The sequence below is a fragment of the Eucyclogobius newberryi genome, unplaced genomic scaffold, assembly GCF_026437365.1.
Source record: "Eucyclogobius newberryi isolate DKJ021-1_F unplaced genomic scaffold, fEucNew1.0.hap1 SCAF_22, whole genome shotgun sequence".
Taxonomy (NCBI): Eukaryota; Metazoa; Chordata; class Actinopteri; order Gobiiformes; family Gobiidae; genus Eucyclogobius; species Eucyclogobius newberryi.
This window is the reverse complement of record NW_027315857.1, coordinates 13,973,606-13,993,062: the sequence shown is the minus strand read 5'-3', so window position 1 is coordinate 13,993,062 and position 19,457 is coordinate 13,973,606. Positions and strand designations below refer to the sequence as shown.

Sequence of the window (19,457 nt, the reverse complement as noted above, 5' to 3'; positions counted from 1 at the left end):
CCACGTTTGCGCCGCGAGTTTCAAAGTCATGGTAACCAAACCATTTTCTTTGCTCTATCTTTGTTTTTCTTTTTAAAGCGCCAATCCAAAGAAGCTTGATGCCTATTGTGCCGTACGGAGAGACGTTCCTGAGCAACAGCCCCGACGACGCTCCGGTAAGGACACGGGACAAGCGGACATTTCTAAACTTCCTCTGCAGTGCTTAAGCGGTTGCCAATGACACATAAAGCATAGACGGAGACGTGCTTGTTCCACAGCGTCCCCTGAGGTTAATAGGAAGTGCACTGGCGTGATAAGTGTCTGACGGAGGCGGACACTGCTCTCCTCGTCCGGTGCTGATCTGTGTTCTCCTCCATAGGACCGAGGTGATAAAGAAGGGGAGCAGAAAGGTTTAAAAGACAAGATAAAGCTCAAGAAACGAAGGTTTGTTTGTGTGTTTGACCGCTGCTTGTGGAAAAGAGAGCAGGGCAATACGGGAAAACATGGATTTGAGTTGATTGAGTTATAATGTTTTTGAGATTTTTTACTTATCAATCGGGCATGAGAGTCTCTTTATCAGATACGTTTACACATTTTCAGTCATTTGCACCCTATTAAGTGGAATAAACAGTGCTATCCAACCTAGGTACTATTTATTAGAGTAAATGCATACTAATTTATAAAAAATTTAATACGATATTCACACGAAATTTCCCCGTGTGTGGACAATAAAGGAATATCTTATCTTAATTGTACCTATATTACTCATTCATTTTAGTTACATTCACAATATTATTAGTATCAGATGTTTAAAATTAGAAGTTTATTGAAATGATAAAACTATTTCTTTCTTGGTCCGACTGATTACTCGCATCACATTTTGTGGTTTTCATGCTTTTTAACTTATCTTAAATGTCCAGAAATCCAATAATAATCCCATTTGCTTGTGAACATAGCCATTTTGTGTATTTGTTCTGAAGCTTCAAAAAGTTGACTGATCCTATAACTAAAACTAGTTTACAATACACCCACATGTGTCCTCACTATATTTCCACTAATATCTTCTATTTTAGTTGTTTTTTTATAAAGTAGTGCAGCTTTTGACCTTTTTAAAATAGTTAAATGAACAGTCGTATGCTTTCGTGTCCACACAGGAACAAATCCCCCAAACCCAAAGAGACAAAGGACAAAGATGCTGCTCCTGTCCCCGAGCCCGACATGGATGTCTATTCAACAGTGGAAGAATGTGCGCAGATACTGTCCCACTCCAGCACGGACCCCTACACTGTGTCCGGGACCAGTGAAGAGCCCAGCGCGCCGGCCACTCAAGCCGACTCTGCGCTCTCAGTGGAGTGCGATTTGTACTCACAGCTCACGGACGTCCTGCCCGATATCTCTCCTTACGCTTGTTTCTACGGGGTGCCCACACTCGAGGTGTTCAAGGCGGGTTGGCTGGACAAGCTGTCGCCTCAAGGGTGAGACCAGGTCACAGTTAGTTATTAGGCTCATCCATAAAGGGGAATATTCAGACCGAAAACTATTTTTGAAGCAAAATTATGTATATTTAGTTCTATCTGTAGTAGAAGAAATGGACCTAGATGTAAATCTTTTTTAATCTGGCTGTTTTTGTCATTCACTTTATTTTGTTTGTCAGAAAGTTCAATTTTGTAAAACTGGTCACAAATTGTTAGACAAAGGAATTGAAAGAAAATGTATTCAAGATTTCACAATCTCAATAATCATGAATAATCTTTAAACTGTGATGTTTTTTCTCACAATAATTGTAACATTAACATTTGATATGGTGAGATGTCTAGTCACAGTTTGTACAACTAAATCTATAATACATTTAGTCTTGTATATTTATATTATTAGCACTTTGCAGCTAACAAAGACTTGAGTAGTTATAGTCAGCAATTATATTTTCAATATAATGAAAAATAATGAGAAACTTTTTTATATTATCCAAATAAAGGTTGAAACGATGAATGAAAGCTTCTAGAAATATAGAATATTCATGGCTAAAGTGTGATATTGAGGAAAATCTGACATTGTTATTCCTTTTTTAACATTTTGATTTAATAATGTTTTAGTTGTGTTTAAAAGTCTGCATAGCCCAGATAAGGATGATGAAAATAGGATTATACAATTATTTTAATAACGGTCTAGTCACCATTAGAGATGTAAGATTATTCGGTTAACCAACATTCACATTCACTATATTTTGTCATTCAGACGGTTCAATTTCATAAAGCTGGTCACAAACGAGAGGAGAGAAAAGAGGAGATTTCACACAGTCTCAGTAATAATCCTGAATAATTGTTAGATCATGATGTTTTTTCTCACCATAATCATAGCACTAATATTTGGCACCGTGACATTCTGAATTGCTGCAACCCTAAACGCGCTGCTTCATGGAGATTTGTCCCAAGCAGAAAGGATCAGACGTGTTCTTTAGCCTCCGTTTTCTTCGGACTTTTGAACATGTATTTTTTAACCATAAGCATTAGCATTCTTCATTGTGTCCGGTCCGTGCACTTTCTCAACCCTTTCCATATTCCCCTTCACCACCTGCTTTGCATAGGTTTGGCAAAAAGCCCTGAGCTGTTGAATATTCAATTTGAAAGTGGTCATTTGTTTTGATTATGCTAATTGTCAGATGTTGGTACAACTCTTGACACTAATGAATGTGGCACTCCTGATGAAAATACCATAAGCAGCCATTCTCTCCGTGCCATTTAAGACCCGTCCACTCAAAAAGCACCAAATGTGTTCTAATCTCTTCCAGAAAGCGCGTTTTTCAAAGGAGATGGGTGCGGTTTGATGGAGAGTCCCTGGCCTACTACAACAATGAAAAAGTAAGTGTGTGTTTACAGCTTATCCCAAGAAAAAAGTAAAAGAAAATACAAAAACAGACCATAAAACTCTTGATGCAGCAGCAAATCTCAAAAGGTTAGGAAATTACTCCAAAATGTACCACAGATTAGCAGTCGGCAATGTACCAACATTTTGATAATATTGTTAATGTTTTGAAGCGGAATTTGTACAACCAGTTTACTGATCATGATAAAAATGGTACAAAAAGAGCTGATTTAAATGGAAACGTTTAAATAGTGTTAAAAAAGGTATAAGATAAGTTGAGCCTTTTTTTGGCTGCAATGGGGAAATTCCAGTGTTGCAACACAAAGTAGGTAAATGATAAAGAACAGATAACTTATAAAGAACTTTAAAAAACACTCCTGATAGAAAAGCTATTAAAAAACTCTTTAAAAAAAAAACTCTTATACTCTTAATTAAAAGAAAATAATAACAATAGTAACGCTCTTATTTACAGCTGTTACATGGACAGAGAATATTGCACCAAACAGTATTGCACATGAATATGACGGTATTGCACATAAATATGACAGTATTGCACATAAGGTGATATGTCTGCACTTTTGTGATTTAATTATCCTCCCCAAGTTTTTCAATTGTATTATACACAGTACATAATAATGGGGGCACAACCTGAGACCAAAGAAAATAACAATAATACAAATAATAAAAAATTATAATAATGGCACTTGAACCTCACAATGTTTTAGCATAGTGATTTAATTTGACAGACATTTCACATGTGTCTGATAATGAAACCGCAACTAACACGTTTTAAGACATGTTTTAACACATTTTTGTTGGACTAATATGATATCGTCCGAATAAAATGGTCAGAATATCCAGATAATAATCATTTTTGCCCACATGGCCCTCCCCTCCCACAGCTACATCCCGCCCGCACCATGCTCCCATGTTGTTTCTAAAACGTCGCTGGCGTTTTCCATTTGTCGCTGGCATCAAATTCCAAACGGCTATTAGCTCGTAGACAAACGACTCTCCTAACGCTCATCTCCATGTTACAAAGCGCGCCCACCAGCAGCAGTACAGTATGTATTGCGTGTTCTCCGCCAAAGCTCTGGAGAGGTCAGATCCCCGTCTTCTGCCGTGTTCGGTCCCTCCTCCTCTTTGTCACCGTCGTTTGCCTGGCAGTGAAAAGAACGGGGGCAAGGACGGGGAGACGGAGCTGCACGCACCACGAGCCAGCTCACTGTGCCCGCCCAGCCGCTCTCTACAGCACGTCTGGCACCGCACACACGCAGAGAAAGCCAGGAGTCGGCTCTTTTTTGCCGTCCTCAGCGTTTCCCCTCTTCTCTCTCTCTCTCTTTTTCTTGTACATGTTCTCCTCTTCGTTCTCCTTTGCTCTGACAGTTAAGTTTAAAATTTCGCTTAGCGTTGCCTGCCTCGTCATCAGGCGAGGGAGGAGAGGCGGATGAAGATGCAAACATTACAGCTTTTAACCTGGGCTTGTGTGGCCCGGGCCGTGCTTTTCACAAGTTCACATCGACATATTTGAATATATTCGTACAGTCGACAACAAGCGGTAAAAAAATAATATATGATAGGGCTGTCGCTAACGATTATTTCATTTTGATTAGTCTTTTAAACTATATCTTTAATCAAATACAGTGTGAAATGTTGTCACTGAAAGCTTTTGAATAGAGAATATTCACAAATGAAGTGTGTTATTGATGAACATTAGAAATACTTTATACTTTTTTGACATTTCTATTGAATTCCACTGTCTTTTCACGTGTTTTACTGTGCGACTATGAATCATCGCAGCCATAGAGCGATTTTGATTATAAGGATTAATATGGGACAACAGCAGGAAGTAGAAGTCGTCGAGTGAACAAGATGAAGAGTTGGGAGTAAAATTTGACAAATCTATATAGTTTCTTAGTACTTTTCTGTATAAATAGTTTTAGCTTTTGCATGAATTCCTGTGTGCACTTGTGATTTTGTGAGTGCAGTTTGGGTCAGATACATTGATAATTACCACTACAACTACTACTACAATTACTTGACTTATCATTTACAATATAAAAGCTGATTTTTTTTTTTTTTTTTTTTTCTTTTTTTTTATTGGCTCAGTATTGACAGTATGTTGTGTACTGATTCTTTGCACTTATTTTTCAACAGTTAAGAGTCAAATAATTATTCAATGTCTTATTATGGCTTTTAAATAAGCACTTGTGTCTTTGTGTGATAAATCTGTTAGAGTTCATGTTTTCTGTTCACTGGGATTATCCTACTTTACGGTTATTGTGTAAGTCCTAATGTTTTTTCGTAGCAATATATCATACTTCAGAAATAGTTTAAGAGCTTTTGCCTCGACACGGTCTACTTTTACTCAACTAATCGATCGGCAAGGCATGTTTTACCCATCCAGTTGTACCCGAGTTCTGTCTCAGGCCACTCTTGGTTTAGTGGACTGCTTTTTATTGCAAATATTTTAAAACATTTGCCTCAGATTAGCGATAAGATTAGGAGCGAGTACAACAGGGGGACGGCCCATCGAGACCAGGCTGTGGTGGTTGGGACGTGCAGAGAAGAGAAAGGGAAAAAAAAGACTTGAGTTGCCGGGCAGAAGAGCGAGTAAGTTTGAGAAAATAAAGTAGCTTGTTCGATTATTCTTTTATAACTTTTTACTACAGTATTATTCTCCAAGCTGTGGATATTGAAGTCAGCTTTATGCAAATTGCTGTTACGCACTAAAAGCTTTAAATCTGATTCTCGTGGACAGACGCATGGCCTGTACATGTTTTCTTTCCAATTTAAACCGCGTCCTTTCCAAAAGTCTTTGAGTGCTATAATTCCGCGTTCCCAGAGCTGCTAACCTGCCACCGCGCGCCCTGCCCTAGTGTTGTGGCTAATGACCGTGCTCTCGCTGCCCGTCTGTTTGTGCGAGTGTTTGTGGACGCTGACCCTCCCTGGGCCACGGTCTTTCTGCTGCAGCAGCTCTGCACAACATCACAATCAATGATGTGGGACCTGTCTGAAGCCTGCTCGTTAATCACTTACTAATTATAGCCCGCTGCGCGCTCTCTCTCTCTCTCCCCATCTCTGCGTTTTCTCTTTGCATTGCTTTATTTATCAGGACACGCTCTGTCGCCGGCAGAGCGGGGATCGCAGGGAGGCCAGCCAGTCAGCACTTTTACTTTGTGTCACTGTCGGCGGAGGCATGGCAGTTTTGGGGAAGATGAAAGTTTGCCTGTATGTGTGTGCGCGAGTGTGTGTGTGTGTGACGTAGACTGTTGTGTAGAGTTTTAGAAGTCATCCAGACAATGTGACTCTTCCCTTTGAGAGAGCGCGGGGCTTTATCATGTTTTGGGTGAGTGGAGAGGTCGAGTACAATCTCTCTGTCAGCCCTGTTTTGTGCAGCCAGCTGAGGCCTGCCTCTTCTGCACCAACTGCCAGGCTCTGGTGGATGCAGTGCAATGCTTCGGCTTTATGGTAGAGACTCGATTATAGACTTACTAATATGTTCTCTGTGCGGCGTGTTCATTTGGGGAGAAGAAACATTTATGTCACCAAAGGGCATGTCCTTTACTTGCACTGCGTTGCAATTCTACTTTGTGATCAGTTTATTTTGAGATTATTTTGTACAGTTTAAGATGATACTTTCTGTTGTTGTTGCCGTACTAAAATAAAGGCCACGTGTTATCATGTAGTGTCGAACGGCTTCAGCAAATTCACTCGATTACTTTGACAAAATCTTGAGTCGGGATGAAACAAGTTAATTGATTAATCACAATTTATCGAATACTGAGATAATTTGCAACTAAATTAGTAATTGAGTAATCGTTATCTGGACTATGCAGTCAAACAACAACTTTATTACTCGGACAAAACAGGAAACATGTACAGTACACTTCTCTGTGTTTTTCAGGATGTATTGAGCAGAATTACATTTGCTTTATCTGAATCAACTGTAGTCAAACTTACAAACTCGCCGGCTTTTCCATATCGAAACAACTAACAAGATTAATCAGAAGAATTATCGCTCGACTAATCGATTATCAGAATAATCATTAGTTGCAGCCGTAATCCTGAGCAAATCTCATATTTACTCGTCATTTATTCCTTTTAAAATGACACATTTGTGCAATCAAAACCCTGCTGCAAACAACTTTAGGCTTCCCCAAATCCTTTCAACAGCCTCAAAACCCTGAGGCTCTTTCAGGCACAGAAAACCCTAATCACACTTGATCTCCATCCCAGCGTGAAGGTCCGTGTCCGCGGTGATGTCATGGCGGGGCAGCGGAGGTGGCGTGGGAGACTACCCTGATCTCCCGTCTCACTTGTGTCTCTGCGTGCGGCTCAATCCACTCCGGCTCATCAATCTCCCCTTTCGCCCGATTTCGTCAACACGGGCTTTGGCGGTGGAAAGGGGCCCGGCGCTCCTGAGATCTGCTCCTCTGGGCGCTTGTGCGGTGTCATGGGTGTCTGCCTGCGCGTGTGCGTTTGTGAAAAACAGTCCAAAGCTTGTCTGGAGGTTGAAGGAGTCTCGCTGGGATGAGGAGATAAGAGAGCGGGGAGGGGAGAGGCGTGGGCCAAAGAGAAGATGAGGTTTTAGGTTGTGGGATCAGCCTTCAGCGCGTCCATGCGTCTGTCTGATTGTCTGCCTTTGTGTCTGCCTGCCACTGGAAAGCTCTTTCTAGCCTGATCCTGAAAGCCCCGGTGCTTACTGCCTCTGCCTGCGTCTCCCATGGGTACCACTGATCCTTACTGTAGCACCAGAGAGTTGCGCTTTTGAAACCAAGTCTCTCTCTTTGGCTCCGATTCATGTCCAACGCCAGAACTCCGCTCAATATGTCAAGCGTCATGATATTTCACATGTACCTCAAAACGACATCATCAAACAAGGCGGCGATGGTAATATTCCGCCAATGTTTGTATCGATATAACTTATAAAAAGGCAAAAGAGTTGAATGTGACTAATATATGTGTGTAGTTTGTTCGTTGTCATCTTGTACAGTAGAATTATTTTCAGGTCTATTAACTGCAGATTCTGTTTCTTATGAATGAGTTGCTTTTCACAGTCATCATTTCTTCCCCCATTTGCTTTTCCCCTTGACTCGCAATCCCGCACTTGTCACATCGTCACAAACACTTCATTTTCAGAGAGCGTTCTATAGCGCTCGAGATACTCCACACTTTGAACGGCCATCGTCTCATACCTGCAGTTCTCCTTCTTTCCACTTGGTGTCCTTGTACCTCCACTGAACGCAGGCCCGACTCCTTTAACGCCCTGCTGCTAGTGTACTTCTACCCTCCTTCCTGCTCCCCTCGCTGCACGGCGCCTCTATTATTGTAGGCTTTAGCTCAATTGCGCCCACTTAATTGTTTCCTGAAGTTTTATACTGGGCCGCTTTTGAAACCATGCGAGGGACAGTTTTCCAGACACCGTTTCTGATTGATGGCACAGAGTGGTGTTGAAACGATACCTTGACGTGGGTGTAGTGGAAAGGGCGATGGTAAGGGTGAGCAAGAATTAGTGAAGAGATGTTGGCATAGCGACCTGAGTCAGATGTTCCGCTGATTGCAGGAAAAAAAGAACTGGTTAGGCCTCGTTGCTTCTTCTTGGCAGTGCTGCATCTCGAGCGCCAGAATATGCATCAGTTTTGTGTGTTTTGTGTGTGTGGGCGCTTTTACTGTCCCTATACTGTAACATCAAACAAGGTAAATGGTAAAGTTGAGCAGAATTTTCACCGCAAATGGCAAATTTAGTATGTGGTTAATAACATAATACGGCTGTACAATTAAGGTCATTTGCAGTCATACAGTGTAAAAACCAGCACTATCCAAATACCGGGGGAGCATATGCACTAGATAATTATTTTACATTTATTGTCATTATTGCAATATTGATCTAAAACGACCTTTTAAAACAGAAATAATTAGACTGTATTAAGTCATTCCAACAGAAATGTGCTGTCTTTAAATGTCTTGGTTGAGATTTTATGTAAAATGTTCCACAAAAGTCCCGAAATATCAATCTATACGCTTATTTTTTTCCCACTTTTGATTTTGTATTCAGCTCTTTTTGCAACATTGTTTGTGATAAACAATGTACGTAATATTCAAATTTTGCACAAAACAACATTCCCAATATTTCTCTCAACTCTGTAAGCCTGTGATGAGGGAGCGCCATTAAAACGGGGTTAAAAGTTCATTTTGGATTATAAGTCTCTTTCATGCCATTCATTCGATCTCTAAATGATTAGTTTTCATGATAAACTTTGCAAACGGGATACCAATATTACAACTAACGCTGCGATTCAACGGACGGATGATTTGAAACTGTCCTGCAGAGGTTTACAGTGTAGCCTCTGCCTCATCAAAGTATTTACAGATGCACAAACTCACAATTAAGCAGCTCTTTCCTGCTTGACCCCAAAACTAGAATTAAAACAATTAATTACCCATGCGGATGTATAATTATCTCCGCGCCGGCACAATCCACCCAGGCCCGCGCACCATCCTCACCTTCTGTTAATTCCTGTCTAAATTTAGAGGCAGATATTGGTGTAAGACTCCCGGGGAGAGAAACACAGAGCCCGGCACGTCATTAATTAGGCCCAGCTCTTCTTTGCCATTGTTAACACCTAATGTCTAATACGAGAACGTCCTCCCGTTGACCCTCAGAGCCACACCTCCACCTCGCTCGCCTATAAGTTCCGCCTTGTCTGGTTGTGTCTTTCTATTGTATAACTGGACCATCTTCCCATTTTTGTTCTCTCCGTCCTCTCCTTGGCCTTTCACACAAACCTAATTTTTCCTTTTCCATTACACAATCGCCCTCGCTCGCTAACTGACTGGTATTTTTGGCCCTGTAGTCTCTAGAAAGACGCTTTTGTGGACGGCAAGGTCAGTAGCTTAATTATAAACGGCAATAGCAAGTCATGAGTTCATCTTTTTCATTCCGTATCTCCTCCCAGTCAGACACGGAGGCGTCGGTAGCTGGTACAGTGCAGAGCGCCGTGGCTTTGTGCCTGCAACAACGCACAATTAAAATTCAGGTCAAGTCCGACGCCGAGCCACACAGAGAACAGTCTGTTTTTTACACTTTGCAATGATAATGACATTATTTTCATGAATAATGTAATGTTGGCACCAATGTACGCTTTTTTAACAACTCAGTGACTTTCAGCTCACCACAGATGCATAATGTGCTGCTTTTCACGCCAGTCCCTCGCGCTACAATACAGCCCCGTGATTATCCAGCCCTGTTTGAAACTCCCTCAGCTACATTTTTGCTTTCGAATACTTATTTTATTGTTGTTAAAAGCACCAGTACTTGAGAGTCCAAATATGTCTACCCGCACTCCGAATAACAACTGCAGAATACAAGACGTTTGGACATTTTTGGAAATACTCTTGACGATTGTAATGCTACAATTCTCTGCCTTGTTCAACTCATTGGAAATCTGTATCTGCTTTCACTTAGTTTTCTCTTTCTCTGTGTCTATTTAAGTTTGTTGACATATCCAGTATCCATCATAACTTTCTATAATTTCTGTCACCCCTGTCTCAATAAATAAAGTAACTAAAAGAGACCTTCTATTAAGTCTAACGTATTACATTTATAAAGATAACAGCTAATACAATATACATTTCTAATAAATCAAAGGTTAAGTCCAATACAAATGCTTTTATACTTTTAGCATAAGTAGGTTTGCTATTTGTGCCCTTTATTTCTCTTTTGCAAATGACCCAGTACTTTTAATTGCCATTGTCGGGGGAGACCGTAAGAGGGTCACACAGCCTCTATGACGCTCCTTATTTGGATGCCTCCCCTTGCACTGCATCGTGTGCAATAAAACAACACACACGAGCCAATTCCCTGTGTGCCCAAACAAGCACTTCCTGTTCTGTGTCCAAGTCTCACTGAGAATTGTTACCGATATGTGAAGTTTGTTTTTAGCCTGAACATTTGTTTTTACGCCCTCGTGACAGCGCAGTTTGTTGAGTGTGCATCTGTGCTATTTTCAAGTGTTTTTTAAATAGCCACCGTATCATCTTTACATATTAAAGGTGCACTGTGTAACTCGTCTCGCGCTGAGCCTCAGAAATAGAAAGTCGAGATACGGAAACTAGAGGTCTTGTTTGCTTTTTAAGTCCATAAATCATCACATAGACCCGTTCTGAGCCTTTCAGCTTTCAAATTCTGTTCAAAACAACTGTGTGTTTTGTATTAGCATTTGTACATATACGGCCGCACCTGTCAATAAGCCCACATTGTAACCTGAGATATTTACACAGAAATATGTTCCACAGTGGTGATGCAGGGTCGTCTTTTGACTCGTGGAGCGGGTCGGGTCAAGAAAGTCATTTCACTGCGGCAGGTTCTAAACTGCAGACCGCGGTGTATCACATGTCCTCCCCCTTCTTTGTTTTCAGCCGCGTCCAGATTCACTTCCTCTTTAGACTCATTTCTCTGTGAATATGAGTCTGATTGTAATAAAACACAAAGCATTTGGAAGCTCAAAATCCAGTGAACACGATGTGACCACTGTCCACTGACTTCTTCATCTACAGTGTGTCAAATGCTTGCGGTACCTGCTAGAGTGCCCCCCCGCTGGCCGTTAGCCAATAAAAATCTATAAATTAGACACTATGATACTTATGTATCGGCCGCAGGATTCAAAGCATGGGGAAAAAGTAGTCAGAAAAATGCGGTAGTTGTTTTTTTTGTTTTTCCCCTTTCTGCCTGTGTGCTGCTAGCACCTAATCTACATGAGTGAGCACAGTATGTTGCACCTTACCGCTGAAGCAAGTTCCCCGTTTGTGAATTTTGTTCACTCATATGATTTCAGATTTTTTTCAAGGTCTAAAACATGAGATACCAAAGCAAAGAAAAACAACAAAAGAATAAAATACTAAATAATACATATTATGTGTCCTTTAACCATATCTATCTCCATGGAGACAATCAGGCGATGCCTCCGGCAAAGTTTTATGTCAGATCTGTGGAGAAACAACTCCACTCACTGTAAGAATGCACGTTCATGAGTAATAAAAGCACCTGCAGTTGCCTAAATGCTAGATACTGTAGGTTTAATGCCATGCTGTGGAACATTCCAGGCAAAGCAACATCTCCATGACGGACCCTTCACTAGAAAAGCTACATCGCGCCCCCTGAAGTTCCCTTGCTATGGAATAAAATCAGAGAGGCGGTTATGTAAGGAGATATAGATAAATAGCACCTTCAAATGCTACTTGTCCCAGAGCTCCATAACATAAATAAAATGGGGGAACAATTGCTGCAAATGTATTTAATGTTGTATTGGTGAGTTGCGCTGGCTTGATGAGGATGTCTGCTGCGAAATTGAATACGCCCATAACCCCGGTATTACAATGTAGTGTCAAATTGAAATGCGAAACTGCAGATTTGTTTTCGTGGTAACAAGCTATTCAGTATTGTTAGTATTACAAAAAATGTGTAAATGATTCCAGACGGATTCCTTTGTTTTTCTGTGCGTAGGAAATGTACTCCAAAGGCATGATCCTGGCCAGTGCGATCCGACAGGTGCGAGGGCTGGGAGAGAACAAGTTTGAAGTGGTCACTGCCCTCCGGACCTTCATCTTCCGAGCGGATAAAGAAGGTATACTGTGCGTTCCTCAGGGCTGTTGTATATTGAGTAGTCATGGGCTGCTCTGTCTGATCTGTGCTCATCACTGCGCGGTGTTGTCTTCTGTCTATCTGTCTGTCACAGCCTGTTTTCCTCTACATAATTTTGCTTTCTGGTCACTTGCCTTTGTTTCTAAGGCTCTCTTATCTTTTGTCTTTCTCTCGGACTGAATTTCGGTCGGACTTGCTATTTCTTGGCCGGCGTTTAACTTGGACAAAACAAGCGTCTGTGATGTGACGGATGCTTTGACGTTTAAGAGAAGTGGTTTTGCTTTCAGTGATATATTTTTAAAGGTGGGGTACCCAACATTAACCACAACATTACTGATGAATTCAGTTCTAAGCCTATTCTTGCATAAATATAAAATATAAATGCATAACTATTAAATGTATAAAGTAAATCTATTGACATTGGCAAAGCTCAGGGTTGTTTTTAATGACATAAGGAAATGTATATAATAATGTGAACTGAAATGATATGTCTTTTTGTATGAAGGAGGAGGATGTATACCCTAATTATACACAAAGTAGCACTGGGATAAATAAACATTTATTCCTACATATCTTGACTAGAGGTGGGCTATAAGTCGATAACTGTGTAATATCTCTGTCGTTTTAGAGTTTGGAGATATGCGAAACATATTTTACTATTTCAAACGACCTCCAAAAGAGTCTAAAAAGGAGGTACAAAGTAATATTTCTGCCCTTTTGTGGTTGGTTTTAATAATGCATTGTTAATTTTTTTTTTTTTTTTAATCATAAATTGTGACTATGATTGCTTTGTCTTGTGTTACTTGTGCAGTAAAAACTCGATTGCACTTCAGCATGTGCTCACTCAACACATCATTTCCAAACCCCGCTCTACCGGGCTTTAGCCTGATTGAAGTATTAAGCACGTTAGAACTCGCACTACCCCTTGCCCTGCCAGTAAAATGACAAAATTGCGCAAACTGGAACCGGTTTAAAGGCGACCCAGAGCTGCAGTCGACGACTCTCTAATTCCAACCATCGTTCCAACTTTTATCATGTCGTTCTTTATGCTAAACATTAACCTTGGCGCTAACCTTGCTGTAATTGCCTGTCTTTGTTTAGAGACAACACGGCGAGCGTTCCTGATCCGGCGTTTGAAGATTTGCCAGTGTCCGCTCCTTCGGCGTGCTTTGTTGTGGCCAGTTTATTAGTCATCGCGGGTCAAAGCGCTCATTCACTAATCAAGGGTCATTTGACAGGGTCGTGTACTCCCCTCTTTTATTCTTGGAACCCAAATGATTGAGTTGGTGGTAATTATGGCAGTGTAGACCTCTGACTCTTGCATTTTACCACTCAGCGGAATATAATGATTGGTATTGAATCAAACGAGGAGTTCGCAGTCCATGTTATCGATGGGGGAAAAGATCATTTGTATTGAAGGAATGCTTATTACGACAGAGGAGTTCAGGCTCTTCCTAATGACCAGTGTTGTAGAGGTGTGAGGTCAGCCCGAAGACCGATCCAGGCAAAAATATCAAAGCTACTCATTCAAGTTTGTTTTCAATGATCACCTTATCCTCTCATAAGAAGATCTGAAGATAAAAGTCATAGGCCATCAATGTGATTACGGAAATATTCTTGTTTTAACTCTTTGATGTTGTATTTGAGGCTAAGTAAAGCAGAAAGCCAGTTTCACATAATAGTCTTTTTTAGTCTGTTTTAGGTTTCAGTATTGGGGAATTGGTTTTCAATAATGATGGAAAGTAGACCTACAAGACCACTTAACATAATCATTGATAGACATTTGCATTTTGAATTAATAGAAACATAATATGCAGTAACTGGTGGAATTAGTTTTTTGTTCCCAACTAATTGAAAAGTATTGATTGGATTCAGTAATATATTGTATGTATTATATTATATTATATTATATTCTACTAGAAAATAATAGAATAGAATAGTGCTGTTCCTTTGCAAGATGGGTCATTTTTTAGTGGAGAAAAGTGGAGGACAGAGCCTGGTTAGTATTGGATGGGAGACTGCTGGAGCACCAGGTGCCACAGTGGGGCGCTAGAGGAAATGTCACCCACATTGCCTCTTTGAGTGACTTGAAGATGAAACAGCACTATATAAATACACTGTAATATAATAATACATTTATCTATCTTGCATTTATTCAATTACTAAAATTATTTTATTGCTAAAATGTAAAAACATGTAAAGAAGACATTTTTATGTACTCAGTATATTGAACTATAAAATACAGGAGTAGATACTGTAATGTTAAACAGCTTACTATTAGAAACCTGCAGAACTGATAAGCTCCGCCTCTTCATAGTGTCACATCACCGTAACAAGTGGCACATGTGGGCGGGGATAGGGGGTAGGTGAAAACAGGCATTTTCAGTGCACTGGAGCCTCAGATCCACGACAATACAGGATTAAACACGCAGGAATCCATCGAAATACAACTTTGAATAAACTAAAGATGAGGAAACGACGTTGTCACAAGGGTAAAGCTCATTAAAGTCGATTTTGCAGAATAATGTTCGCTTTAATGTCGCCTCTCCATGGATCTGACCTGTAATTTGGCCTTGGCCTGCTTGTTTCCATAGAGGGAGATACCGTTGTGTTTGCAGTCAGTCTGGGGCAGGATCAGGTTAAATTCAGTTTTCGTTTTCTGTGTTCCCACCAAACCCTCTCCAGCAAATCATTTCACAAACTACCGACTTAAGCTGCAGCAATCCTCCCTTCTCCCGGTCTCAGTGAATCATTCTGACGACTGACTGCCAACCTTTTGTAGTCTGTCGAGAAGTCGCGGGTCATCTCTGGCATCATTTTTCACGCCGTCTTCTCACCGCTCAACACCTCCCGACGCTGGCAGTCGCGGGCTTAAGGTCTGTATCTGGAATCTGCTGAAAACCTGTCGCTGAGGTGGCTGCGCCGTCAGAGGAGCTGTTCGGACCGCGAGACGGAGAGACGGAGCAGAAAAGTTGGCCTCATCACCTCATGCATCTTTAAACAGGCCCACTCGCTTCGGCGCGGGGAGTCATCAATCTTGGGGAGAACACAGGAGAAAGCGCTCGACAGACAGACAGAGGATGAGACGCTGCAGCGAAGTGAAGTTAGGAAGCAGAAAATAATGGACTGATGAGGAAAAAGATGAAATATGATGGTGAATTTTGAAGAAACGTAGGAAGACTGGGTACAGGGGTGAGGTAAGGATGAGGTAAGGATGCTGCATGGTATAGTTTTTGGGTGAGGTTGGGTGGATGAAAAGGGCAGAGCGCGGAGGAGGGTGCAGGAGGGGGGCAAGTGAATAATTGAAGGCCACCGGAGAGAGCGTGCACACAGCTGTCGGCTCAGTCTCTGCCTGGTCCGCAGGTGGCCTCTCCCCTCAGGTTCTGTCAGAGATGGAGGGGGGGAAGGAGGAGAGGATCGGAGAGGAGGATGGCAGTGGTGGTTTGAAACGTGCAGAAGAAAGTTAAAGATTTGTTGTTTAAATTGATTTTGTATTCTGGCGCTTTGCTTTTGGATGATGGCACAGGCATTTGGAGAACAAAATAGTGGAGACGCATTGGCTGACTACAAATTAAAAGGACATACCGTACACAATTCTTCTGCTTTTAGTGCTATAAGTGGAAATCTGCTAACATCTAGTTTAGCCTTATAAAGGAAGGAGTGTTTCTAGCTAGTTTGTAGTATTTATACTTTTGCATACGTGCTTAAAATTAGACCAGTATTTGACCAACACGTAGAAGTTGGGCTGCTCGATTTTGGCAGGAAAATACTATACAATTGTGAATTTACACAGTTTTGCACATTACTATATATATGTGTATATTTTTACACACGTGTGTGTGTGTGTGTGTGTGTATGTATGTATATATATATATATATATATATATCTTTTTTTTAATTGCTTTTTTTCCTTCTGCCAAAAGTACGTTCTGTTGGGGAAATATCTGCAAACAATTACCAAAAAAGGAGGAAGCAGAAGAGAGTCGGTCTTTCTCAAAAGGTGGATCTTTATTTACTCGTGCACAGTAAATAATCTGTCCCTAACCCCAGAACAAATGACAATACACATGCTTTTATAGGCAGTAGCATGCACTGCCACGTACGCACATAATCACATCAAATCAGCTCCAAAAGAGATAAACCAAAACATCACGGATGTGATGATTCGAGCCATCTTATTCAGAGGTCAATCTGAGATGTTTTCACACATAATCAAGGCCTGACGCACTAAATGGCCTGATACAGAGGCGCCGGACCACATTTATCAGTAACTCATATTCTTGTATAATCTGCACACAGGAAAACAACATAGATAGGTTAGACATGACATGTCATGACCTATTTTTCCACTACAGTTCCAAAGGTATCCATTTATTGAGATTTGAGGCCCATAGTTCTTATATTGAGAGGGATGGCAATGTCAGAAACAGTCTGCAGTGAATTATTAATTTCAGTCCAACATTTTTGAGTGACAGGAGAGTCCCAGAACATGTGGTAGTGGGTTGCCTCCAGTTTGCATTTCTTTGTGAATAATGAGCATTTTGACATGGTTACGGAAAATCGTGACATTTTTCTAAGAGAATTTCCACCAAACCCCTTTTTTAAATATTATTTCCTGACGGGGCATCTGAAACATAGCATCAAAATCCACTACACCACAATACGTTTTCAAATAAGGATGCTCTCTACATTGCAAACTTGAAATACCTTCACAAGCATTAACATTTGAGAAAGGACTGAATGAACAACAAGGTTAGCAATGAAGAAGGTACAACTTTTGCAATTTTAATTTAATTCAGACCATTTAGTGTCAACAATATTAAACACAAATGATTACTCTTTGATCAGAATATCAGTTTGAATGTATTCTCATTTGGATAATCAAGGCTTTGCAGTTCAATAGAGGGACTTGAATTGAGTCTGGATCTGCTAAATTCTTGACTAATGTTTGTAATATAATAATGTTCTGTATATGGGAGTAATCCTTGGCCAGCAGCAATGAGTGGGGCGTTCTGAATCAATAACTTTTTAAAGCCTCCTGTCTTCTATGTCTGCCGAGGATAATTAAAAGTAAACATTGGCTAAAGCTCCTGAAACCTCTCTCTCGCTCTTTCTTTATATTTATTTGTGAAAAAAATAACCCTATTAAACCTCAATATCTCCAATGTTAATGTATGGGTTTATTAATAGGAAACTTGTGTTGCATAATAGACTGGACTGGTGGACTGGATAAAGCCGAACAAAAAGTAAATGTTGGAGTCCCACGGCGTGTGTTCCGTCTTTTGTCTTTTTTTTTTTTATTTTTTATTCCCGTTGATGGAGTCTGTGTGGGCGACCTCTAAGATCTCGGCGGAGCGCTGAGTGGACCTGGCTCTCATCCCTTCCACTTTTCAATGAGGATTAGCCGCCTCTCTTCCCGTCTCTCTCCATGTCGAGTGGAACAGTCTTTCAAATACGCGGCTATATCTGCTAACAAGGGATAAGGCTTTATTCTGCTGTTTTTCACCGGGCGTTATATTCGTTTTTATGAGCTTGTGGAGGTGGCGGTCTGTTTGCATGCTTTCCCGCCGCCTGAAAAATAAATTTGGCGCGCACCGCTGGAGGTTTTTGTGTATACAGTGTGCGCAAATATGTCAAAAAACATGCCCCTGAACATATGCGAGCCGCGTCCGTGCAGCCACAGTCGCTCCCTCTCAAGTTTCGCTCCGTCTTCCCGCCAGCTTTCCCCCGATACGTCCCCGACTCCCGCGCTCTGATTGACAGCTCCGGCGGCGGCGGCGGAGGAGAGGAAGAGGAAAAGTAAAAGGAGAGATAGCAGCAGCCGAGAGGAAGGCCTTGAATAAATGAGCAGGCAAATAAGTGGGCGCGGGACAGGTAACAGAACAGTAAGGCGCAGTGATGTAAAGAGCGCTTAATAATTGAGGAAGTTCATTCGTTATTGATGCCTGCTCTTTGTGAATTCAGAAGAGCCGAGGGCGAGGATTGGACCAGACAAGCGGATATGTTTTTTTTTTTTTTAGAATTCTCGTGTTTTTTCCGTTAGGTCAAGGTGAGGCTAGCAGCTGTAAGGACGAACACCGAGCCACAAGGTTAGAGGTTTTATTAGGGTCAGGTTAAGACAATGTGGGGTTGTTAAATGACAGACAAGTTGCTAAAAATGTTTTACAAGGTTGTCTTGCTATGGAGGGCGTTCAAAGGACATCAGACGTACTCAGGCAAAGGTGAGGACAGTGCAAAAAGATGTTGGTACACTTATCTCTGTTAAAACTAATGCTGCTTGAATGAAATCAAATTTGAAACGCCATAATACATTTTCAATAATTTACTGACATGATTTTTAAGTCGTAACAAAAATAAGCAGCAATTTAGATTATCCAGGGTCAGAAATGTCAGTTGGTTTGCTGGGTTTGTTTTGGGTCTTCTTCCGGGTAGTGCGTAGGCATGTCACTACAGTGTAATCTCATTGTAATCTGATTGGTTGCAGCACTGCGTCTGCCGCAAAAAAGTTCAACAAGTTCAAGTTCTTTTCTGTGTCGGCCACTCTGGCCGTGCTGGCCGTACGTCCAAAGCGTTCGACACTCCAGGATTTGCACCTCAAAAACGCCCAAAACGCGAGTCCACATAGACTTTGAATACAACACGGTGGTATGAACCCAGACTTGTTCATTTGAAGTAGTATTTTAATGATGGCGCTACCTAAAATATGGGATGAAGTTGGGTTTTAGGGATGGTATCGGATGGCGGGCCATTTTGATTTATCTTGTTGGGTATGGCTTCCCCACCATCCCTGTATGTACGTAGCGAGACCCCTGATCTGTGGTTAGCGTTTGCCAAAACCACATCGATTTTTTTTCTCTTTTAAAACCACATGTTTCTCTTCCCTTTTGCCTCCAGTTACCTCAATTTTGGAAGTTAGAATGTATTTGTGAACACACTTTTAAAAGGGTCTACACACGTTTCTTGCTCCCTGGTT

The 19,457-nt window shown here is 41.2% G+C and overlaps 1 protein-coding gene across 1 annotated transcript in view; it reads left to right on the top strand.

Moving 5' to 3' along the window:
- arap2 (ArfGAP with RhoGAP domain, ankyrin repeat and PH domain 2) overlaps nt 1-19,457 on the top strand; it is a 120,450-nt gene that overhangs the window by 5,551 nt on the left and 95,442 nt on the right. Inside the window, exons 3-7 of the mRNA XM_072458669.1 lie at nt 79-155; nt 359-423; nt 1,134-1,454; nt 2,768-2,837; nt 12,347-12,467. Coding sequence (XP_072314770.1) covers nt 79-155; nt 359-423; nt 1,134-1,454; nt 2,768-2,837; nt 12,347-12,467 — 654 coding nt within the window. The remainder of the gene's footprint in view (nt 1-78; nt 156-358; nt 424-1,133; nt 1,455-2,767; nt 2,838-12,346; nt 12,468-19,457) is intronic.